The following is a 22,418-nucleotide window of genomic DNA, read 5'->3' on the forward strand; positions in this document are numbered from 1 at the left end:
GTCTCTCTCGAGAAGTCAGACGATACAAATCTGGGGTGGAGCTCTACGTGTCAGCTACCTATATACAGGTGTATACCCCTACTAGTGTTGCACAGAGGAGCAGCGTGATCTGAGCTATTACAAGAAAAATAAGCCACCGATTTCAGATTGATTATATTTAATCTCTGAAAAACGCAGCTTTTTTTCCGCTCTCAATTTTTGGTTTCTCTTCCCGACTTTCAAAAAATCAGAACACTTATTTTTATATCCATGCAATTGTCTGCGGGCTTCTAGTTTGTGTATTTTTGTATTTTCAATGGTACAATATAAATGTACTGACAAGCTTTCAAAAGTTTTCAAGTGGAGTGAAATGGGAAAAAAAAAAACAAGTTTGCCATCTTTGGTTGGGAGGAGGGGGAGGGTTTACAGTGTACGCACTGCGGCAAACAATGGCATAATGTTATTCTATGAGGCAGTAAGATTATGAAGATACCATGTTTTTTTTTTACCCTTTCTACTTAAAAAAATTAATAAAATCTTAAAACTATATATTATATATACACGTTTATGTTTGTCATCACCATAACTTTATCTTTCTGCAAATGGGTTTGTGTGAAGGGTCGTTTTTTGCAGGATGACCTGTGGTTCTATTGGTACCATGTTGGGGTAAATACAACTTTTTTTTTTAATTGGAGACAGAGTGACCAAAAAAGTACAATTCTGGCATTGTGTATTTTTTTCTGACGACATTCATCGTGAGGGATAAATAATGCGCTATTTTGATAAAATGAAGAGATAGAACTCTTCAAGTTTACAAATGTGCGGTGTGGGCACAGTTAGTGATACGGCAGATGACTTGGTCCACACAAACGCAAACCATCATATCCACTTATTGATTCCATTACAACAGAGATGCGTTGTTTTTTGGCGTTGGGTGCCCCCGGCGCACACATCATACATCTGTAAGGTGCATTTAAAACGTGAAGAGTTCCATCACTTCATGCCATTCCGGATGTTGTATGTCAGTTAATCGATGAAAAAAACAAGTTTTACTTTTGCACCATTCTTTTCTATTCACCCAGTATTATTTACTTTTAGTCAATGGTTAATTAGGGTTCGACACAAAGTGACTGTCATGTTAAGTACACCGTTCCACCCACCGGCTACATGTTATAGAGCAGGAGGAGCCGAGTACATTGTTATATAAAACTTTGTGGTAAAAGATTCAGTATAACTTAATTTATTGATTTATATTACTGCCCTTTCAGTATTAGTGTATCTTGACGCCACCAGTATTCAAGACTGAGTCGAGATTGACAGGGTGGCGATGCCCCCTGTATCTGATTGGCTGCCTAGCTGCCAAGGCTGTAGGTCTTGGAAGATCAGTGTACATGTGGTAAAAGCCTTACAGCGTCCCCTACTGCAGCCCCTGGTGCAAGGGGCTTACCGAGTGACACGATGCCACCCCCCACACCCCGGCAGTGGTCATGGAGCCCTCGTCCTCCGTCTGGCCGGGCGGAAACCCCCACACCAGCTGGGCGGCGACGAGCCAGTCAGAGGGGAAGCCTGTGCATTGCTTGTTGCCGTTCCTGCTGAGTTAGGGTGAGGGTTGGTTTTCTTATTATAGATCATAATGTAAGGCTATAAAGAAACATTACCCTCACCCTAATCCACCTCTGCTGGCTACAAGCAATGCGCACACTGTGCTGTTAGGACCTTCGAGGCTTGACCCTATCAGGAGCTGGGGGTGTGGGAGGGGCGTTCTTGTCAAACCCCTAGCTTCCGGTGGCGTCAAGATACACTAATACCTGCCTTTTCTAAGCTTAGGAGTCCAGTGGGCGGTCCTATCAGTGATTCAGTCATGAGTAACTCTGCCCACTGGACTCCTCAGCCCAGAATCAGGGGGATTTAAACCAAAAAATTACAAGTTATACTGAGTCTTTTCCCACAAACGTATAAATCAATCTGCTCAGCTCTTCCTGCTCTATAACATGATGCACGGAAATAGAATATTTCCACCCAAATCACCAGCAAGCATACTGTAAGGCCCGATAGGTCGTCCGACATTTTTTTTCCTCTTCTCCTAGAACACTTGTCATTACAGCTCTTTTATACGCTTTTCCATTCATCGTTCACAGACTGCTGTTTTTCAAAAAAGTTCCTATCATTCAGGAAGCTGTGAAAGATGGGCGACAGCGGAACCTACAAGTGAGAAGACCCATTTCCTCTTAAGGGGTTTGAGATTTAATTCCCCTTATAAGACATAATTCCTGCATTCTGGATGGACTGAGCGGTAAGCCACTGTCCCGCCATAGCTGTGCCACAAGTACTGAGGCGTTAAATCCCTCGCCAATGAAACATGCTAATTTTAGACTAATGAAGCAAGTTTCTCTGCCTTCTATATAAAGGCGCAGAGGTGCAGTTAAACACTGAGCATAATGAGGCCGGTTTTACCATCACTTGACGGCTTTTGTTTTCCACATTTAAAGAAAAGTGTTTCCTACAGTAGCAGGAACGTGGACGCCTGCCAAAAGCCGAGAGAGCGGCTCATTAATTACTCGGGTCTTGCAATTCGCTGAGGTGTATTTTTTCACTGAAGCACAGCAAAGGGGGCAACAGTGAACTGTTCGCCAGTCATCGCACTGTATTTTACATTTCTTCCAAAAAAAAAAACTTAATTATTTGAGATCAAACATGAGAACAACAGGAGATAACTTAAGAGGAAGTCTTGCACTGGAAAGGACCATTTCTTTCTGTTGGGATTATGATACATCTATTGCAGACATATTCTTAATTTGTCTGCTAGCTAAAAAGCACAGAATTTAAATGTAAGTAGAGCTCAGGGGGTGGCAGGTTTGGACTAGAAAGAAAAGACTGGTAGTAGACATTTAAGGAACTGCACTCACCTGACCCCCTCCAATTTAACCCCTTCCCAACACACATCTGGCTATATACGTCCCAGCTGCCTATGTCCCATGCTTTATACACTGTGTATGGAGCATGCTATGTAACCGATCCCACTCCATACACAGCATGTCATAGGCTATACCAAAGTCTATACCAAACCCCCACCCCAATGAGATCGCAGGAATGCTCCAGGTGTCATGGTGGCACGAGGCCACCAGGGCAGCTGTGAACGTTTGCCTATTAAGACATCTCAATAAGTTGCCAATACATATTACATTATATTGCATGAAAGATCAAATGATCGCAAGCTTATGTCCCCTATAGGGACTGCAAACAAAGCAAAAAAATAATAAAATAAAAAACACTTTTCGGTTATTACAAAAAAAAACGAAAAAAAGTAAACAAACTTTCCCCATCAATGCATTAAAATATAAAAATGGATGTTGTTGCATGTGAAAATAGTGAAACGTGCTAAAATATCACATTAATTCTGCATGGCAAACAGTGTCAGGGAAAAAAAAAAAAAACGCAGCGCCAGAATTGTGGTTGGTCACACCAGCTCCAATTAAAATAAATAAATAAATAAATGCAAATCAAAAAGTTACACATATCCCAGTATCTCATAGGGCCTACATCCGGAATGATTTGTGCTGTTGCCAACTGCCTCATGACCCAAACATGGCAGCAAAAACTCTGCCCCCTATTCGGTAATGTGTTACTCACTTCCCACATCCAATATAAAAAAGGCCTGCAGGCTTTTTCTTGCACCACACTTTGACCCCATTGGGTAATCTTTGGTGGATGATTTTGGTGTCATTAGATTCGGGACATCCTCACCACCGCTGTAAAAATTTGAAAATTGGAGTTTGATACATTGAGTGACCTGTCAGGCCAGGTCAAAGTTCCCATGTTAAAGGGGTTGTCCCGCGCCGAAACGGGTTTTTTTTTTTTTCAATAGCCCCCCCGTTCGGCGCGAGACAAACCCGATGCAGGGGTTAAAAATAAAAACCGGACAGTGCTTACCTGAATCCCCGCGCTCCGGTGACTTCTTACTTACCTGGTGAAGATGGCCGCCGGGATCTTCTCCCTCGGTGGACCGCAAGCGCGTCTAATCGGGCGATTAGACGCTGAAAATTAGACGGCACCATGGAGACGAGGACGCTAGCAACGGAACAGGTAAGTGAATAACTTCTGTTTGGCTCATATTTAATGCACGATGTACATTACAAAGTGCATTAATATGGCCATACAGAAGTGTATCACCCCACTTGCTTTCGCGGGACAACCCCTTTAAGTCTGGCGGCGCTGTAGTGCTTCAGCCAACAGCACCACTAGGGAGAGTCAAGCATTGCTAAGCGGCATTCATATCCAGTGCTTACCAGTTTGACTATTGCCATGTCTCTGAAATGTGGAAGACCAAGCCATTGGCAGACAGTTAAGGAGTACTCTCAGATGGAAGTTGGTACACTGAAAATGTAGTTTATCCTGAAGTCCTTGCCAAATAAAGAGTTCTTAAAATAGTTACAACCATTTTTCCAAACATTCGGGTCAATCTAGTGATACAAAAGCTGGCGTCCAAAACCCATAAGTGGTATTTATTCAACAAGTAACATTACCTCCATTATTTCTGTAATCTGCATACTACTATTTAAAAAAAAAAATCCCATTTCATAATCTTTTGGATGGTCACATGCCCGAGCGGTCAAGCTTCTTAAACGTCCGCTGACGCTATGTGCACAACCTGGGAGCCTTTGTGGCTTGGTGCGTATGTATATGCCAGCAGTTGCATGCAGGGACGGTTTAACAGGCACCTGTGCCGTTCACTGCCAGTGATGCAGCGGCTGACATATTGACACACACTGAGCCTCAAAGGAGCCTGGGTTGTGAAGGCGACAGCAGACGTTCGGGAAATTTGATAGCTCAGGCATATGATAATCCAGCAGACCAGGACTTGGCGGTAACAGTACTGGTTGACTACATACTACTTATGAGTTACGGACAACCCCTTTTAGGAAATGGGGGTGTTTTGGGTGAAGGAGGGGTGGGGTGGGAGTGGTGACGTCCAACCTATAGTAGTTCTACTATTGCAAAACTACACCCCCAAGCAAAAAACAGTGTGGGCAAACTCAGTGTTGTAATTCTGCAGGAGCTAGAGAGCCACAGGCTGAACACTGGAACTTCGTTTGTTACACTAATTTCAGTGCAAACGCTCTTTCACCGCTCAAGCACATAACCGTATTATAGCTCCATACAAGCACCAAGTTGTACAGGAGCATGCATACATGCCTATGGGGCCATACTGTACCGCTGTTCAAACTATTTGGCCCTGGAGCAATGGATTCTGTATTATGGAGATATTCTCTGTGACACAGTATATCAAAGCACCGTATGATAAGTCAGAGTGCCCGCAGCTCTACAATATATCTTTGCTATGGGCATGAGCCCTAATCAGACACTTGGCATACCTAACAAAAACTTTACCATAACTTACCTTGTGAACTTTGACACCCCCCTGGGGAGTTTGTTTTGTGGAAAGGTTGTATCCAATCATCTGCTTTGTAAGAACTTCTACTTTGTTAGGGCTGGAACACAAAAATAGTTAATATGAGAAGTCTTCCAGATGCCCATAGGTTCAGTGCAAGCTGTGGTAACATCAGATCTCCCTTCATTTTATTTACGCATGCCAACATTTATACATTCCCATGAGAATAAGCTGCGACAAGGTGCAGACTCTTATAGGACGCTAGGTACTAGGCAGAAAGATGCAGCGGGATTAAGGTCAAAAAGGTAGGGACAACATAGGGGGCATAGCAGACAATTTTCTAGTAGAGAACAGGAGATTTTTATTTTTACAAAGGGTATAAGACTGTTTAAACAAGGAGTACAAAAGCTTTTACAGGTTTGAGGGCCACAGACTGAACCCCTCCCAAGGACCACCACAAAACATAAGCGCCGCCTGAACCAATCAGAGCAACCTCTTGCTGGAAGTGTGTATTCAAGCCCAGTTATCAGCAAGAGATGCTCTGTCAACACCGAGGACTACATGGAAGCCCGCCGGAGGCCGGCAGCAGGCACCATCCAGGTCCCTTCCAGGCGAGTTTTTTTTTTTTCTTTTTTTATGTAGTGTAGCTAGGGCTCATTTTCAGGGTAGGGCTTATTTCAAGACCCCCCACCCCGCTCCAAAAATCAGGGTAAGGCTCATTATCGGGGTGGGTCTATCAGGTTTCCCCATCATTCTGCACTCAATACCAAAGTGAGAACAGAATGTTAGAAATCTTTGTAAATTTTTTTTTTTTTTTAAATGAAAGAAAACATTTTGCATTAACATAAGTATTCACACCCTTTGAAATGACATTTGAAATTTAGCACTGGGGCCTCTCATTTCTCTTGATCATGTTTTAGATGTTTTTGCACCTTGATTAGAATCAATCTGTGGTAAATTCAGTTGATTGGACATCCCGTCTATATATAAGGATATAAGGTCTTGCAGCTCGCAATGCATTTCTATAACAAAACCAAGCCAAGGAGGAGGAAAGATGCCTGTAGAGCTCAGAGGTAGGAATGTGTGGAGGCAGAGATCTGAAGGCTTAAAAAAATACAAAAACATTTCTGTTGCAATGAGAGTTGTTAAGAGCCCAGCGGCCTCCATAATTCTTACATGAAAGAAGTTTGGAACAACCAGGACTCCTCCTAGAGCTGCTGACCCACCAAAATAAGTAAATCGGGAAGAAGAGCCTTGGTAAGAGAGGTGACCAAGGACCCAATGGTCACTGTGGATGAGCTCCAAAGATCCTGTGTGCAGATGGATGAAACCTACAGAAGGTCAGCCATCACTGCAGACCTCCACCAATCTGGGCTTTATGACTGGGGTATGAAAGAAGACTCTCGTCGGTTAAAAAAAAAACAAAAAAAAAACACTCATCCCCGAATCTATTCATTTTTTATAACTGCTCCTATTCCAAAAAAAAAAAAAAAAGGTAAAAGACCTTAGCACTGGATTGCACCTCATATGTGGCGATACAGACTATCCCTAATGGACCATGATACCACTTTGTGTGGCCCCTTATGTTGTATGGTTCAGATAATGCAGAAGAGAAAACTTGATGTTTTTGAATCACAGAAACCATAGGATTTTTCCACGTAGGAGACTGACCCCAATTCGGGGGGGGGGGGGGGGGGGGGGGGGGAATAGATCTGGCTATCAGTATGCTCTATGCACATAACATTTGAGCTATATGTCGGGAGAATTTCCCAACTTGTACCCTTTGATTGAAGGCTCCGATATCAGTCACTGTATAGGCGTACGTATACTAACTTGAAGGATGCCGAAAGGAAACTATTTGCCTCTGCTGGGTGAATGAGGGCTTATGGATACATTAGCGTATATCTCAAATGTAGGGCTAAAATGTGGCGTGAACAGATAGCGGGTTTTATCCTAGGATCCTTAGTTAAGTTACAATATCGGCATCCATCTGTCAACATACTTTTTATAACTTGTAATCTGTATATAAATCTTTTAGAAGGAATTAGAATAAAGAGGTACTTATGTATTTATGTACTGGTAATGACAGAATAACGTTGGATGTATGTAAACAGAAGACTTACTCGGTAGTTAAATGGACTCCACCTTTAAGCCCACTGTCAAAAACACCTTTACCTCTCCCTCCGGCCAAGATCTGGGCTTTTAAAACTATTTCTCGTGCCTCTGCGAAAAGATAAACCACATTCCCCCATTAATGATGAATACAACCCTACCCCACACTGATTTTTACTGGTGTAGGGTTCCAAAATACAATCATAATAAAATCAAAGTTAAAGGGGTTGTCCATTTTGTAAGCTACTGGTTATCAATAGTAGATATGGGGTCCATCGTCCAGAACCCAATCAATTGTTCATTAGGCCAGTGTGCTTGTGCACTAAGTCGATTGGTGTTGGTATGGACTGAATCATTGAATGGAAATTGGTCCTGCAATACCATGATGCCAGGCTACTTCAGTGGGAATGGAACTGTCAGATTTCTGGAGAAATCAGCTCAGCGCATTAGTGTACCAGCCCGGAAAACACCTGATCAGAAGAGCTTCCTGCTGATCTACTATTGATGACCAATATCCTGAAGACTGGCTTTGTCATACGAGTACCATAGACTAAGCTTATGGGCTCCTTGGACAGGGAACGTGAAGTTCAGGTGTATGGGTTATTTTCTCCTATACTTACCAGCCTCCCCATTCCCTTGCTGTCAGCCCTGTACACTGGCGCTAAGGTCCTTACATCAGTTGCATTTCTGCACATGCACACACAATGTTCTCAATGGGTGTGTTCGCAGACCGACTGCAGAGAAAAGTCCGATGCATTGACCAAGCAACAGTGAAGGGTCGGGGAGGCTAGTAAGTATTACAAAAACAAATTACCTTGTCCTACGAGCCCATTAAAAGGGAACCCACCATTAGATTCAGGGCAGCATGAACTCGGGACTGGCATGCATAGCGCACTGGTTTACGTTTTAATCTGCAACACTGCAGTGTTCCAGAACATACTTTGAGGTTTGACTTGGAGCTCAGCTCGGAGTCACAGGCGTAGAGCGACAACTCTCGTGACAAAGCATCAACCCCGTGACTTGGGGCCAAGTTCTGAGTCAACCTTCAAAATGTGTTTATTCTGAAGTAATATTCTGAAGAACATCTTCTACAAAGTGCACTGTGCATGCCTGTGCTGGGTCCATGCTGGCCATGGTTCGGGCAGTATGAACCTGATGACAGGTCTCCTTTAACTTAGTTTACTGTCCGACAAGTTTCCTTTACCATCAAACACAATCTTCGTTCCTCACTAGAGATGAGCGAGTATACTCGGCTAAGTCACTACTCGCTCAAGTAATGTGCCTTAGCGAGTATCTCCCAGCTCGTCTCTGAAGACTCGGGGGGGCGGCGCAGGGCGGGGAGGATCTCTCTCTCTCTCTCCCCCCCCCCCCCCTCCCCCCCGCAACTCACCTGTCACCGGCGCCGACCCCGAATCTTTAGAGACGAGCGGGGAGATACTTGGCTAAGGCACTACTCGCTCGAGTAATGTGCCTTAGCGAGTATACTTGCTCATCTCTACTCCTCACCCATAAACAAGCAAAAAGAGCCGAGCAGGAATGAACAGGAATAATAAGCAGCATTATTATTCACAGCATTCACACCTTAAAAAAAAAAAATCCAAAAACTCCCAGTTCTTAAAACATCTAGAGAGCCATTTGTTTTCTGTAAAAACCTTTACCCGCTGTGTTTTATTTGAAGTCCTGAAGTCTCCATTCATAAGAAAAAAAATACACCAAGCATTTTATATTCTGAATGTTTTTGCCAAAAACTAATCCAATTCCCAGTTCATTTTTCGACCTTGCAATTGCAGAAATCATACCCAGTCTAGTACAACATAAAGATAATGAAGAGCAGAGAACAACATGATGTAGCATTCCAAGACATGCATAAAACAAACTCTACCAATAAGCCCAAACCCTTATTAGATCGCCGTTAGACCTGCCGGCACGATCGATACATCCATACCGCCAACTAACACTTCTTACCTTTTTGGGCAAGTGGGAACTTAAATTTGATTTTCGCATTGGTCCGTTTTTCCTCCCTTCTGTCACTAATTCTTATTTACTTAAATATCTGATTTTAAGAGAACAAATTATTTTCATTTTTGTTATTTTATTTTTTTCCTTCTATTTATTCCTTCACAGTTCAAATTCCCTAACGGGATTAGGAGAAAATGTTCTTTAGTAGAAAATGTAATTTTAGTTGCAATGATATGGCTCTACTCTCTTAGGTACCGTCTACAAAAATTGCAAAGGGCATAATGGATTTTTTATGGAAATCTCCCAGCCACGGTACAAATTGAGTTACTACAGACAAATGTTAGCTATCCGACTGCTTTAAAACACAGGATAAAATTATGTTCCAATCACACATTCCTTGGCCCGTTCACTGGAAGCAAATTCTTCATACAAAGAAATTAGACACTGGTTCATTGAGCCATTAAAAGCCTAAAGACGTGTACTGGATAATTTATTCTCGTCAAAGCTTTTCAGTTCAATGGAAGACAGAAAATCGGGCACAAGAATCACAGCTGACTATACATTATATGAACAGATTGCACCGCTAATCAGACGGTAGCTCAAAAGGAAAAAAAAAAATGAACAAAGCCACGACAGCTATTCCATACTTGTCACAGTCCCTATAGATTTTACAAAGCAACAGTCATGTGTTCTGGTCAAATCTATCAACACAGAGGAGTTGAAGAAAGCAAAAACATGAATATCATCATCAAGTATAAACACTTCGAATACAAATCGGGGGGGAAAGACGAAAAAAAAGAGGCTTTAGGAAATAGAACAGCTTGTACGGTAGCATATCCAAAATGTGACTTATTGGAGTGGGTGCATTATGCCCCTAACTTTTTTTTACATTTTTTTTAAATTCATTCACTATGTAGCCAGCGCCCCCAGTATATACATAAGTGATCTAGTGTTACTTTGGTTAGTTATTACTTTCTTTGTGCAGCATCTGGCTTCTTCCTCCTCAGATGATTGTGTGATCTAAATTCTGACCAGCTAAGATTTACTTGGGGTTATGCTATCTGAAACTAGCATGATCCCTACCCCAGTAAGGGGGCACTTCTATTAGTTACTGAAGATCACACAGCTCCTGTCACACAGTTATAGTAGAGCAGGTCACAGCTCATCCTCCTGACTGTATACTTATGGTCTATAGCGTATTTAGGTGAAGAAAGAAGGTAATGATAATTAAACTGAGCAGGAAGAATGGTATAGCCTCAACTAATGCTGTGCTGATGCATCATGGGATAGGGGGGAAAGAAATAAAAAATTTCACTCTCAGGATGGTGCCTGCTAAGCATCAGACAAGCGGCACCACTGCAAGAAAGTTATTGGAATAGACAGAGGAGACCTCCAGAGAGAGTGACAGGCAAATCAGGTGAAGGTAGGAATGGAAAGATGAGTTTTCGCTGGAGTGGCCCTTTAAAAAAAAGATAAAATCTACATTGTGTGAAGAATGCAAAAGGTTTACTTTAACTGCTCTGGCATCTGCTTCATTCAAACACATACAGTGGGGAAAATAAGGATTTAGTCAGATACCAATTGTACAAGTCCTCCCACTTAAAAAGAGGAGAGGCGCCTGTAATTGACATCATAGGTCAGTGTTTCCCAACATTTTCAGCCTTGGGGAACCCTTGGGAAAGAAAAAAAAATGTACCGCGCGACGCCCCTACCAAAAGGGGGTGTGGATATGGTGTGGTCAGGGGCCTGGCTTATTACAACATGATTTTTACCTCCATCGTTTTAAAAAGGACAGGGCTATTTTTTTTTTTTCTTTATATACACAGACCGATGTTGCACGTAGAATCGCAGCATGTCCTATTTTGGTCTGTATCCACAGAAAATAAATAAAAGAAAAATCACCCTTTAGAGTCTATGGGTGTGTAAAAAAATGCAGCAAATGCGCATTAACTTCCGTGTTCGCTACTTTTTTTGTGGGTTAGGAAAAAAACGGACATCACATTGTCCTTCTTGCGGTATAAAAGTAAAACACACGGCAAAAAAACAAACAAAAAAAAAAAAAAAAAAAACACATGCATCACACACATGCACACATTGAAAATTGCTATTTTTAATTGTCTGACATTGCATCTGCCCATATGAACGTGCCCTAGAAGTCAACGGACTTTAGACATGGATTTCTATTGTAAAAAATGTGTACATGCGTTTAAGGATTGAGGCACCCAGTTGTTTTAAAAATGTTAAATTTTGCTCAGAGCCGTCATAGGGCTCCAATAGAAAGGGATGAACCCTCCACTGTACCTCCAGGAATGATTTTTTCTGTACAAGTTGGACAGAAGTTTGACCTTCTAGGGAAGAATATCTCCATACACACCAAGACTTGGACCCAGAAACCTTTATATTTGACAGAAAAAAAAATAGCTGGTACAATGCAATTTTCAATTGGCGAAAACTGATGCACCCCATTATATGCCTCTCGAGTCTGATAGCCGTGGTATGACGGATCTGGCACTGTGGGATTAGATTCTATTAGATCACAATGGAAGTGAACACAATGGAGAGTGCCTATCACAATCAATCATATTGTCACTGGCTTCGTGAGCAACAGTTAACCCTTTTCAATCCACTGAAGTCTTCCTACATTCTGATTGAAGCTTGTACAGCTCCAGTGTCAGAAGACGTCCGACAGGGTATTCTTACAGTCTATTGCCAGCCCCTCCACTGTAGGAGCCCCTCTGGCGCGCTCACACACACTGGCTTTAGCCAGCAGATGGCACCATTGTAGAACAGCAAAAAGAGAAAGTCTTTTAGGAAACCCTGAATCCAAAATTGAAATTGGAAAGTGTTAAAGATGGCGTTCCACAAAGAAAAATTATCCCCTATCCACAGAACAAGGGATAACTAGCTAGTTGGTGGGGGTCTGACTTCCTGGTACAAGAGAACAAGGGTCCCCATACGAATGTAGCAGCGGTCAAGCTTCCTCCATTCACTTCAGTGGGACTGCTGGAGATAACGAAGGTCAAGCACTCAGCTCCTCCAGTAGTCCCAATGAAATTAATGGAACTGTGGTGTTCATGCTTGACAGCCACTCCATTTAGGAACTTTTGGGAACCTCGTTTTCATGATCATTGGGGGGTCTTAACAATCCCACCAAAATAAAGTATCCTTCACAGAATAGTTGACAACTTGTTGAGTAGTGAGGGTTTAGCAACTTTTTCTTGCTCCACTTTCCATAAACTTGATGCAATGTCCCTAGAAGGGGCCCAATGGTGGAGATTTGTCAAAACTGGTGCAAAGTAAAAAAGTATATCAGTTGCAACTACATTCCAGCCCATCACCCAGATACCTTTTTGCATTATGAAAAGAAGTAACCAGGCTTCTGTTGGTAACTGGTCCACTTTTTCTTTGTGCTACTTAAGAAATCCCCTATTGTGTTTTATGCAAATACTTGCAAAAATTAGGAACTGATCAATCTGCCTTAAAATCAAAGTATCTAGACATGGCGTCCTGGAATATGTTATTTTGAAGACTTGAGAGCCATTTTCTGTGCACTTTGACTGGTTGAGCTTTTAGCCAGAATGTTACAGGTCTGAAAAGGAACATTTGTTTCTCAGGAAACTCGAGGGATTAAGTCTACTTTGAAGAAGATTCCCAAACCCTCCATGTCTTGAATTAAAAAGACACAGATTCCCCAGAGTCACAAGAACCTAAGAGCACTTGATTAATGCACAGCGGCTCCCAGACACGGATATCTTCATTTAACACAACCTCACAGTTCCTCACGTTGGACATAAACACACTGATTCTTTTTACTGCAGCTTAAAAGCAGATAATACCAGACCGGATATGTGCATCCAGAACCCTCAACCTCCCCCTCACCAAATGAGCAAAATACGGACACTTGATGCCGCAAATCCCAACAGTGGATCCAAATACAGAACTAATAGCATCAAAGGAATCTATTAGATTAGTGCGAGTCACCACGTGGCCCATAAACTGGAGCAGTTATAAATGCTGTTTGTGCGTGTAGTTGGACAGATGGACGGGTCAGGATTTTCCCGTATTATACTTGTCTGAAACTGTCCATAAACCTAAAGCCCCATTTACACCCAACGATTGCCGCTTAAACTATGTCTATGGAGCGATAATCGTTGCGTGTAAATACTATTGTTTGCTTTTTGGCCGAACAATGATTTTTAGTTCAGCTTAAAATCCATTGTTTGACCGGAGAGCTGATAACAGGGACCACATGCTGCGTTTCTCCACGGGAGCGCTTATAACATTGTATTCAGCTGCAGTCCCAAGGCAGAACAAAGGGGCTGTATGCAGATAACAGACTACCTACTGTTATCTGCATACAGTGCAGGCAGGCTCATTTACATGCAAATGAAGCCAATACGCTGCTAATAGGCATTAGTGCCCATTAGCAGCTTATGTAAAATGATCGCTCAAACTGTCAATCATCCTATCTTTTGAACGAATTTTGAGAAATCATCTTTGCATGTAAATGGGGCTTTAGGGCTCTGGGTACAAAAGCCTCATGGCTCAGTTTTATAACAGAACTAACACTTTTGGACTTCTGGTTTCAAAATGGATTCTAATGAATCTTAAGAGTCACTCAGGCGAGGTTTTTTTTGTAATTATGTAACCAGCCCCCTAGTATAAATAAATCAGCCAGTATTACCTTAAGTATTCCTTCTATCTGAAACTTCCTGGAGTTCTCCTCCTCAGGTGGATTATGTGATCTCATTGTGACCACCACCTGAGAATTACTTGGCTTTATGTTCTGTCAAGAAGTCACTCTCAGATTCCAAAACTCTGTGTCCCCCCAGCAGGCAGGGATGGTACTAGCTCTAGCTGGTAATGTGATGCCGTGCTGATGTATCACGGAAATGTGAACACAAAGCAAGATAAAGCAGAGAAATCTAATGAAGATGGTGCTTGATGGATCTCAGACAGAAGGCTGCACTGCATGGAAGTGACTGATATATAGATAGATATAGATATATATTAGCTGACCTCCAGAGCGTGACAAACAAATATGAAGGGTGCAGGGATAGAAAAATGTGTTTTTGCTGGAGTAGCAATTTAATGAATTCCATAAGGGTTGTAGGTTTTTTTTTATGGCAAAACAGAACAGACCACAGTGCTATTCTTATCAAAAGTACAGGAACATTTGACTTGCAAGTGTGAACGGAGCCTATATCACGCAATCCTGATGCCAACACAATGTGTACAGGAGTCAGTCCTACTGGATCATCTGGGGAATTAGCTTTTTAAACATGCCCAAGTTTTTAGTTCCCCTTAAGATAAAAGTGTCACCGATGACAACTGCTGGCAGGTTCAGCCCACCTTCTATAGTGATAGTCATGAATGTTGAGCTATTGTTATATGGCTATTGACTTGTACCTTAAAAACGTTCCCCAGATCAAGAAGTTGGTCTTGAGGCAAGTAGTTTAATTGGGGGCTTGCAACTTTTAATAGAATTCGTAATTTTATACAAATTAAAGCTGAACCACCACAAGACATTTATCATGCTCTGCCTTCCTCTTGCCTTAATACCTTAAAAAAAAAGCACATTTTTAATACTTCTCTATAGAGTAGAAGATATAGAACTATTACATTTTCATACAATATGACTAGGGGACTGGAGTTTGCACAGAAAGGGGCGGAGAACTGACCTCCTAAAGGACCTCTCATATTTGCCTTGTGTGCAACTAAACCTAGTGCATTTCAAAGAAGCGCTTTGAACTAAAGACAGAACATGAATGTCAGGCAACTTTTACAAAAACTGTACAAAGATGGGAAAAGTTCTCTTTTCAGGGTCACTAAATTTTAAAGAGACAAAAGTTACTCTTCTGCTAAAATTTTACCTAATTGTTCTTTTTTATGTGAGAAGTAAATTTACAAGGCACTTTACTGCAAAGAGCCGTTTGCACAAAGCCTGTATATAGGAGAGTGATGGCGAACCTTTTAGAGACTGAGTGCCCAAACTGCAACCTAAAACCCACTTATTTATCGCAAAGTGCCAACACGCAAGGGGGCGGGGCTTATCACAATGTATGATTTTTACCTCCGTCGTTCTAAAAAGGACAAGGCTGTTTCAAAATAGACCAGGGTGCAGATTTTGACTGCTTTTGGATGCGGAAATGCTGTGGAATTTGCCACAGACATTTCCACTGAGGACATTCTGCAGCATTTCCCCCTCATGTAAACATATCCCAGCAGTGATAGTAACCTCCCCAAAGCGGCCCCAGCAGTAATATTGACCCCCAGAGGGGCCCAGCAGTAATATTGACCCCCAGAGAGGCCCAGCAGTAATAGTGACCCCCTCCCAGAGCGGCTTTAGCGGTTATAGTGCCCCCCCACAGCTGCTCCAGCGGTAATAGTGACATCCCACAGTGGCCCCCCAGTAGTAATAGTGACACCGTACAGTGGTCCCAGTGGTAATAGTGACATCCTACAGTGACTCCCCAGCCTCTTCCCTCCCCTGCTCTCGCGGAACCAGGTAGGAGATTCAGGGGAGGAGGATCCCGGCTGCACAGTGACATCACAGTGTGCTCTGGGATCAGCTCCTCTAGCAGTGCTACTGAGTGAATACCGGCAGGGGAGCTGCAGCACCCCTGCCAGTTTTCACTAATGTGGTGAGCGGCCGACAGCGGCACGTGCCAGCAGGGAAGGCTCCGAGTGTTGCCTCTGGTACGCGTGCCATAGGTTCGCCACCACTGATATAGGAGCTTCATGAGCCACCACATGGTGTTCCCGTGAGACCCAGGGTATAGCTCCATAACATACATCCACAAGGAACATGGAAGAACTTTTCTTTTCAAATCCATATGGGTCCAAGAGAAGTAAACCTCTGTATTAGACTGGAGGTCCAGTTTGGATGCACAGACACCTCTGGGTTCTGCATTTTTGGTTCGCGATTTTGAACTTGTTCAAAGCGATGTAGAGGCCATGTGCACAAGGTTTTAAAGAGCATTCCTGGAAAAAGGTCTTTGCATTGGCATCACAAAATTATAATTTGTGGACTTCTCCACCCCCCCCCCCCCCTTCTTAAAAGGGCACGTCCAGTTCTCCAACCTTTTTTTTTTTTTTTAAAGCCATGGCCCAGGGAGGCTAGATGATTACAAAGACCTAAAGTGTTGGAACTTGTACTCCTGGCCCAATTTCGACACTGGTCACTAGGTATGACCCATATCTTTCTGTGCCCTGCAGCAGGCCGACTGTTTGACTCATTTCAATAATTAGCCAGCTCCCTTCTGTATCGCTGCATTGGCCATTACAAAGAAAGGTGTTGGCTTAATTTCCAAGATAGTTAGTACAGTCAGCCCCCTGTGATGACATTATGAGCACAGAGAAAGGAACCATACCACAGTTCTGACAGTGGGTTGAAAGTGGAGTTTCTGACATCGCAGGTCCAAGTATATAGTCTCCCCGGACAGCCCCTCAATGAATGGCTGTGATTGGTTCTCAAGCGCAGTGGCTCAGCCAAATCAGGGGTATCGGTTACTGGAGGCGGGGTTTTTCAAACTCCTAACCAGGAAGCTATGCTGAAGAACTTCAAACAAATGCCAGGGAGCTTCAGGAGAAGTGCGCCGAAGCTGGACAGCGCCTCTTGGGTAATTCTTTTTTTTAATGCAGCTATGACTGATTTTAGGGCTTTTCACAGTAGGATTTCCTATTGTAAAAGTTGCATCGCAGATGTGAATAAGCCTTTGGCCAAAAATAAGCCAGCTCTAACAAAGTCGACATTTATCCATTTAAGTCCATTGTGGCATATGACGACAGAAAACTGATATAGAGACAGATCGATGACCAAGATATAAATACAATAGTTACAACTATCTTTACATGTTTAATGGAAATGGCCAGAAAAAAAAAAAAAATGTCTCCATGATACAGTCAAGTGTACCGAGAGTGGCGGAAGAAGGTCCCTTGGGAAATTTAAGGCAACTTATTGCCTTAATGACTTAAACCTCTTCTGTGTTCTAAGATGTCTGGGAGAGAGGGCTGCTAATTGCTCTCGCAACGGTTGTTGAAAGGCCACAACTGAAAAAGTAAAAAATGGCAGAAGAGTCTGATACTGTGCCACATAAAAGGTTGGTATATAAAATGAGAATGTTTGGTCTGGGTAAGAATGTGTGTAACTGGTCAGTGATCAAAAGCAGAGGGTGGTTATAAATGGTACATACTCTGATTGGGTCTCCATTACTACTGGGTACCACAGGGGGCAGTAATGGGCCCTATTCTTTTTAATATATCAATGACCTGCTAGAAGGATTGTGCAGTAATATATCAATACAAAACAATAGTAATTAACACAAGAGGATGCAAGAAGATTGCAAGTGGATCTGCATAAGATGGGGGCAGAAAAGTGGCAGATGAGGTTTAAAGGGGTTGTCCCGCGCCGAAACGTTTTTTGTTTTTTTTCAACAGCCCCCCCCCCCCCGTTCGGCGCGAGACAAACCCGATGCAGGGACTTTAAAAAAAAAAAAACGCACAGCGCTTACCTGAATCCCCACGCTCCGGTGACTTCTTACTTACCCGGTGAAGATGGCCGCCGGGATTTTCTCCCTCGGTGGACCGCAGGGCTTCTGTGCGGTCCATTGCCGATTCCAGCCTCCTGATTGGCTGGAATCGGCACGTGACGGGGCGGAGCTACACGGAGCCGCTCTCCGGCATGAGCGGCCCCATTGAGAAAAGACGACGACCGGACTGCGCAAGCGCGTCTAATCCGGCGATTAGACGCTGAAAATTAGACGGCACCATGGAGACGAGGACGCTAGCAACGGAACAGGTAAGTGAATAACTTCTGTATGGCTCATAATTAATGCACAATGTACATTACAAAGTGCATTAATATGGCCATTCAGAAGTGTATAACCCCACTTGCTTTCGCGGGACAACCCCTTTAACACTGATAAATGTAAGGTTCTGCACATGGGCAGAGGAAATACATGTCACCATTACACACTAAATGGGAAACCACTGAGAAACACTGACATGAAGGACTTGGGGGTTTTAATTAACTGTAAGCTTAACTGTAGCAACCAGTGTCAGGCAGCTGCTGCCAAGGCAAATGGGATCATGGGATGCATCAAAAGAGGTCTAGGGGCACATGATGAGAACATTGTTCTTCCTCTTTACAAGTCACTGGTCAAACCACATATGGAATAGTGTACAGTTTTGGGCACCGTTACTCAAGGACACAGAGCTTGAGCGGGTACAAAGACGGGCAACTAAAGTAATAAATGAAATGTGCGGACTACAATACCCAGAGAGGTTATCAAAATTGGGATTATTTCGTTTAGAAAAAAAGACGGCTGATGGGCGGCCTAATGACTATGTATAGATATATCAGGGGACAATACAGAGATCTCTCCCATAATCTACTTATACACAGGACTGTAACAAGGGGGCACCCTCTACGTCTAGAGGAAAGAAGGATTCTACACCAACATAGAAGGGGGTTCTTTACTGTAAGAGCAGTGAGACTATGGAACGCTCCACCTCAGGACTTGGTGATGGAGAACTCATTAAAGAGCACTAGAGGGGCCTGGACTCCTCTCTTAGGAGATACAATATCACATGTTCTAATTATTAATTACTTCAGAAGACCCTTTGGCACAATTTGAACCCCTTTGAGTCGTCAATTCTTATCATACCGCCTGCTAGCTTCCCCCCCTCCCCTCACACAAATCTTAATATGGTCTAGAAAGAAAAAAATATACATACATACATATCCTACTGATGTCTGCCCATTTCCTGCTACATTCATTGCGCGGCTGTGAGAAATGTTTTTGATGGAAATCCAGTCCATTAAGACAAAAAGCTCCCGTGTAACGATGTGTGCCTGCTATAATGTGTTTTGCAAAATGCCTTTTGCTTTCCTGCTGCTATAAATTGTATTCTATATAATTGCGCCTTTTGTTGCATTAGTCTGCTAAGCAATATGTGAGGATTAAGGGTGCTCAAAACACGTATTGTTTTTTAGGGCTTCTATAGCTAATGAAAAGAAATTCAACTACCAAGATAATTTGGCTGATGTAAAAACCTGGAACTATTAAGAAAATATGAAAGCAGAAAAAAGACCTAGTACTTAAATCAAGCTTTAAAGAGAAAAATGTGGGGTTTTCTTCAATAATAAAAATGTGAAAACTTGTATTGCTAATGCCGCTTTCACACCTGCGTTGGAGCCTTCGGTCGGAGGTTCTGTCGCTGATCCGCCTCAAAATACTGCAAGAAAAAGTGCTGCATGCAATGTTTTTTATTCCGTCGGGCAGAAAGTGGATGGACCCCATTATAGTCAATGGGGTTTGACCAGCGTTCAGTTCTGACAAGCCATGGGGATACCCTTTCCTGCTCCCCCACATGGAGCAGGAAAGCAGAATCCCCAATGCAGATGTGAAACCATCCCAACTGGCAGAGCAGAGCATTACATGGCCAGTTTCTGGTGAAGTAGATAAGGAAAAGACCCGGCTATGGTTAACATCCGGAACTCTAAAAAGGAGGAACAGAAGGACTGATTTTAGCCACAAAAGGAGCAAATCAGGGCTGGTAGTATGATAAAAGCAAGGTGGGGAAAAAAAAAAAAAATCTATAATAGATGAAACAAATCCACCGGGTCCTCAGAGGCTGCAAACAATTGCACAGATTGATACGAAGACAATTCCATGGCGAAGAGGATTCTTTGGAACCTCTGTAAAACCCATCATCTGCCCACTATAGAGGTGGGAACATAAGCCCCAAAAAGTGGCTCAAAATGAAGCTATAAAAATACTACGGGATTTCCGTATATAGACAAAATCTTGGCCCATAACGAAACCGATTTGACCATCATTGAAAAGAAAAGGTTCTAAGCTCATTGACATTGGTGATGGCAGGGGCGATGAACTGACAGAAAATGTCCAAATACTAAAGACATGATAGTCAAAATGCAGGTTCTCTGGGCCAATTTTACCGGCAGTGGTAAAAATCGGCACACTGAGTGCCATGGTTAAAGACCTTGACCAGCCCTTGAAACAACTCACCCAACAAGATAAACATCTGTCGGTTACAAAAAGCCCCACTGTTGGGTACTGAACATTTACGCCCATACATAACTAACTAGGATCCTAGCTGGCTCCCGATGGGTTATGAAGACGGACTACCGAGCTGCGACCCCATGCTTGTGTTGTACTTAATATACAAAGTTGAGTCACACCATGCACCGCACAGACAGCAACCAGAAGGGCTGGGAGTGACTGGTAGGTCATCTCAAGGATCTGGGGCCATGCCGACTACTGTACAGCCCACAGTTAGGGCAGGACCCATAGAGCAAGCATGGTGATCAAGGTGGACCCACAACATACCACCCACAAGACAAGAGTGGCGCTACGGCATTTCACCTGAATGAAGCTGAGCTACAACACACAGATGCAACGGACAAGACACGAGGCTGCAATAAACGTAATCTCAGATAACCCCCTTTAAAATATTAATTAAAATAACTGAAGGTAGGAAAAAAAAATAAATCTGAGATGGAGAAGCCGACGGCAATAAAATGAGCCCATTCCTCAAAACGACTCTCACAAAAGCCTCCATTTCTATACCGAAATACCAATTACGGAGAGAAGAGTGTTTAATCTCAGCCATTATGCAAAACTTCTCTTTCTCCAGTATCAATTCTTTACTTTAGACCAAAATCTATTAATCTCCTAAACTGTGAAAACATTATGTCGGCTGCGGGGTTCTCAATGTTATTTTTTTCTTGTTTCGCTCTCCGGTAGGTATGTTTATAATTTTATAAGGAATGGAAGATGCAGAACAATAAGTCAGCGAAACATTAGTGTCTCACATCTGAAATGAGATTTTGATTTGTGGTTCTCCCGCCTATTACACTCATTACTGTAAATCTAGGCAGTATGGGGTCATTTTGGAAAAAAAGTACCAACAGTTATGAAGTAGCTGCATAAAAAGCGAACGCTGTGCGCGGGATAACGGCAATACAGATCTCATTCTGTCACATTTAATGGTGACGTGCCTGTTGACTGCCGAAACGCTAATGATTCAATATAATCACTAAATGGGAAGGGGAACGAAAAACAGAGAAGAGACACAATGCACCGATGTAATAGTCCGCTCTGACTACTTTCTGTAGCACACCAAAAGGACCGAGGGGTAAAGTCCATTAGGCCAGCCTGTATCCATACACCGTCTTAGAGGATATTGGCGCCATACAGAATTCCCCACTTGTTGGGACAGAAAGCAGCTCCTGCTCCGAAGGACTCGTTACAACCATCTATCCGACTCGTTACAACCATCTATTATACACTATCCAACCAAAAGCAATGCCTGAGCAATAACAAAAAGTATTTATTTTCATATTAATACTTACTTACTGGGGCTCATTTGGCCATAATGACATTGGATACTCTCCATGGCACACTTTCTACTAACATCTGATACTCAGCTGGTATTTCACTTCATTCATTCTGCAAATATCTGGCAAGTTCTTGCAAATATAATGGCCTGTCTGAAATGGTGCAAGGAGCACAGTCATTGAACAGCTAAGCAGTGGGAGAACATTCTATGGAGTGATTAATCCCACGACTCCATCTAATGTGAAGATAGAGGTACCTGGGTTTGAAGGATGCCGGGGGAACACCACCTGCCCGAGTGTGTTGTGCCACATTATGGTCTGGGGATGTTTTACGTGGCATGGTCTTGGCCCATTGGTTGTAGCGACAAGAGCCATGGACACGGAGGTGTACCCTGACATTCTAGACAATAATGTGCTGCCGACAATGTGGCAATACTCTGGGAATGGTCAGCCATACTTCCATCAAGACAACGCGGCTTGTCACACATTCACCACTGTTTTATGTTGTTTTGAGGAGATGGATGTTCCACAACTCTACTCGCCTGCACAGAGTCCCGGTCTGAACCCTACTGAACATCTTTGGGACGAACTAGAAAGTTTGGTCAGGAAACATGA

General features: G+C 42.9%; 1 protein-coding gene across 1 annotated transcript in view; it reads right to left on the reverse strand.

The window, feature by feature from the left end:
* Positions 1-22,418, reverse strand: part of SUCLG2 (succinate-CoA ligase GDP-forming subunit beta) — a 210,751-nt gene that overhangs the window by 137,287 nt on the left and 51,046 nt on the right. The window contains exons 3-4 of the mRNA XM_066596666.1: positions 7,492-7,591; positions 5,378-5,468 (exon numbers count right to left, since the gene is read on the reverse strand). Coding sequence (XP_066452763.1) covers positions 5,378-5,468; positions 7,492-7,591 — 191 coding nt within the window. The remainder of the gene's footprint in view (positions 1-5,377; positions 5,469-7,491; positions 7,592-22,418) is intronic.

The sequence above is a fragment of the Eleutherodactylus coqui genome, chromosome 3 (assembly GCF_035609145.1).
Source record: "Eleutherodactylus coqui strain aEleCoq1 chromosome 3, aEleCoq1.hap1, whole genome shotgun sequence".
Classification (NCBI taxonomy): Eukaryota; Metazoa; Chordata; class Amphibia; order Anura; family Eleutherodactylidae; genus Eleutherodactylus; species Eleutherodactylus coqui.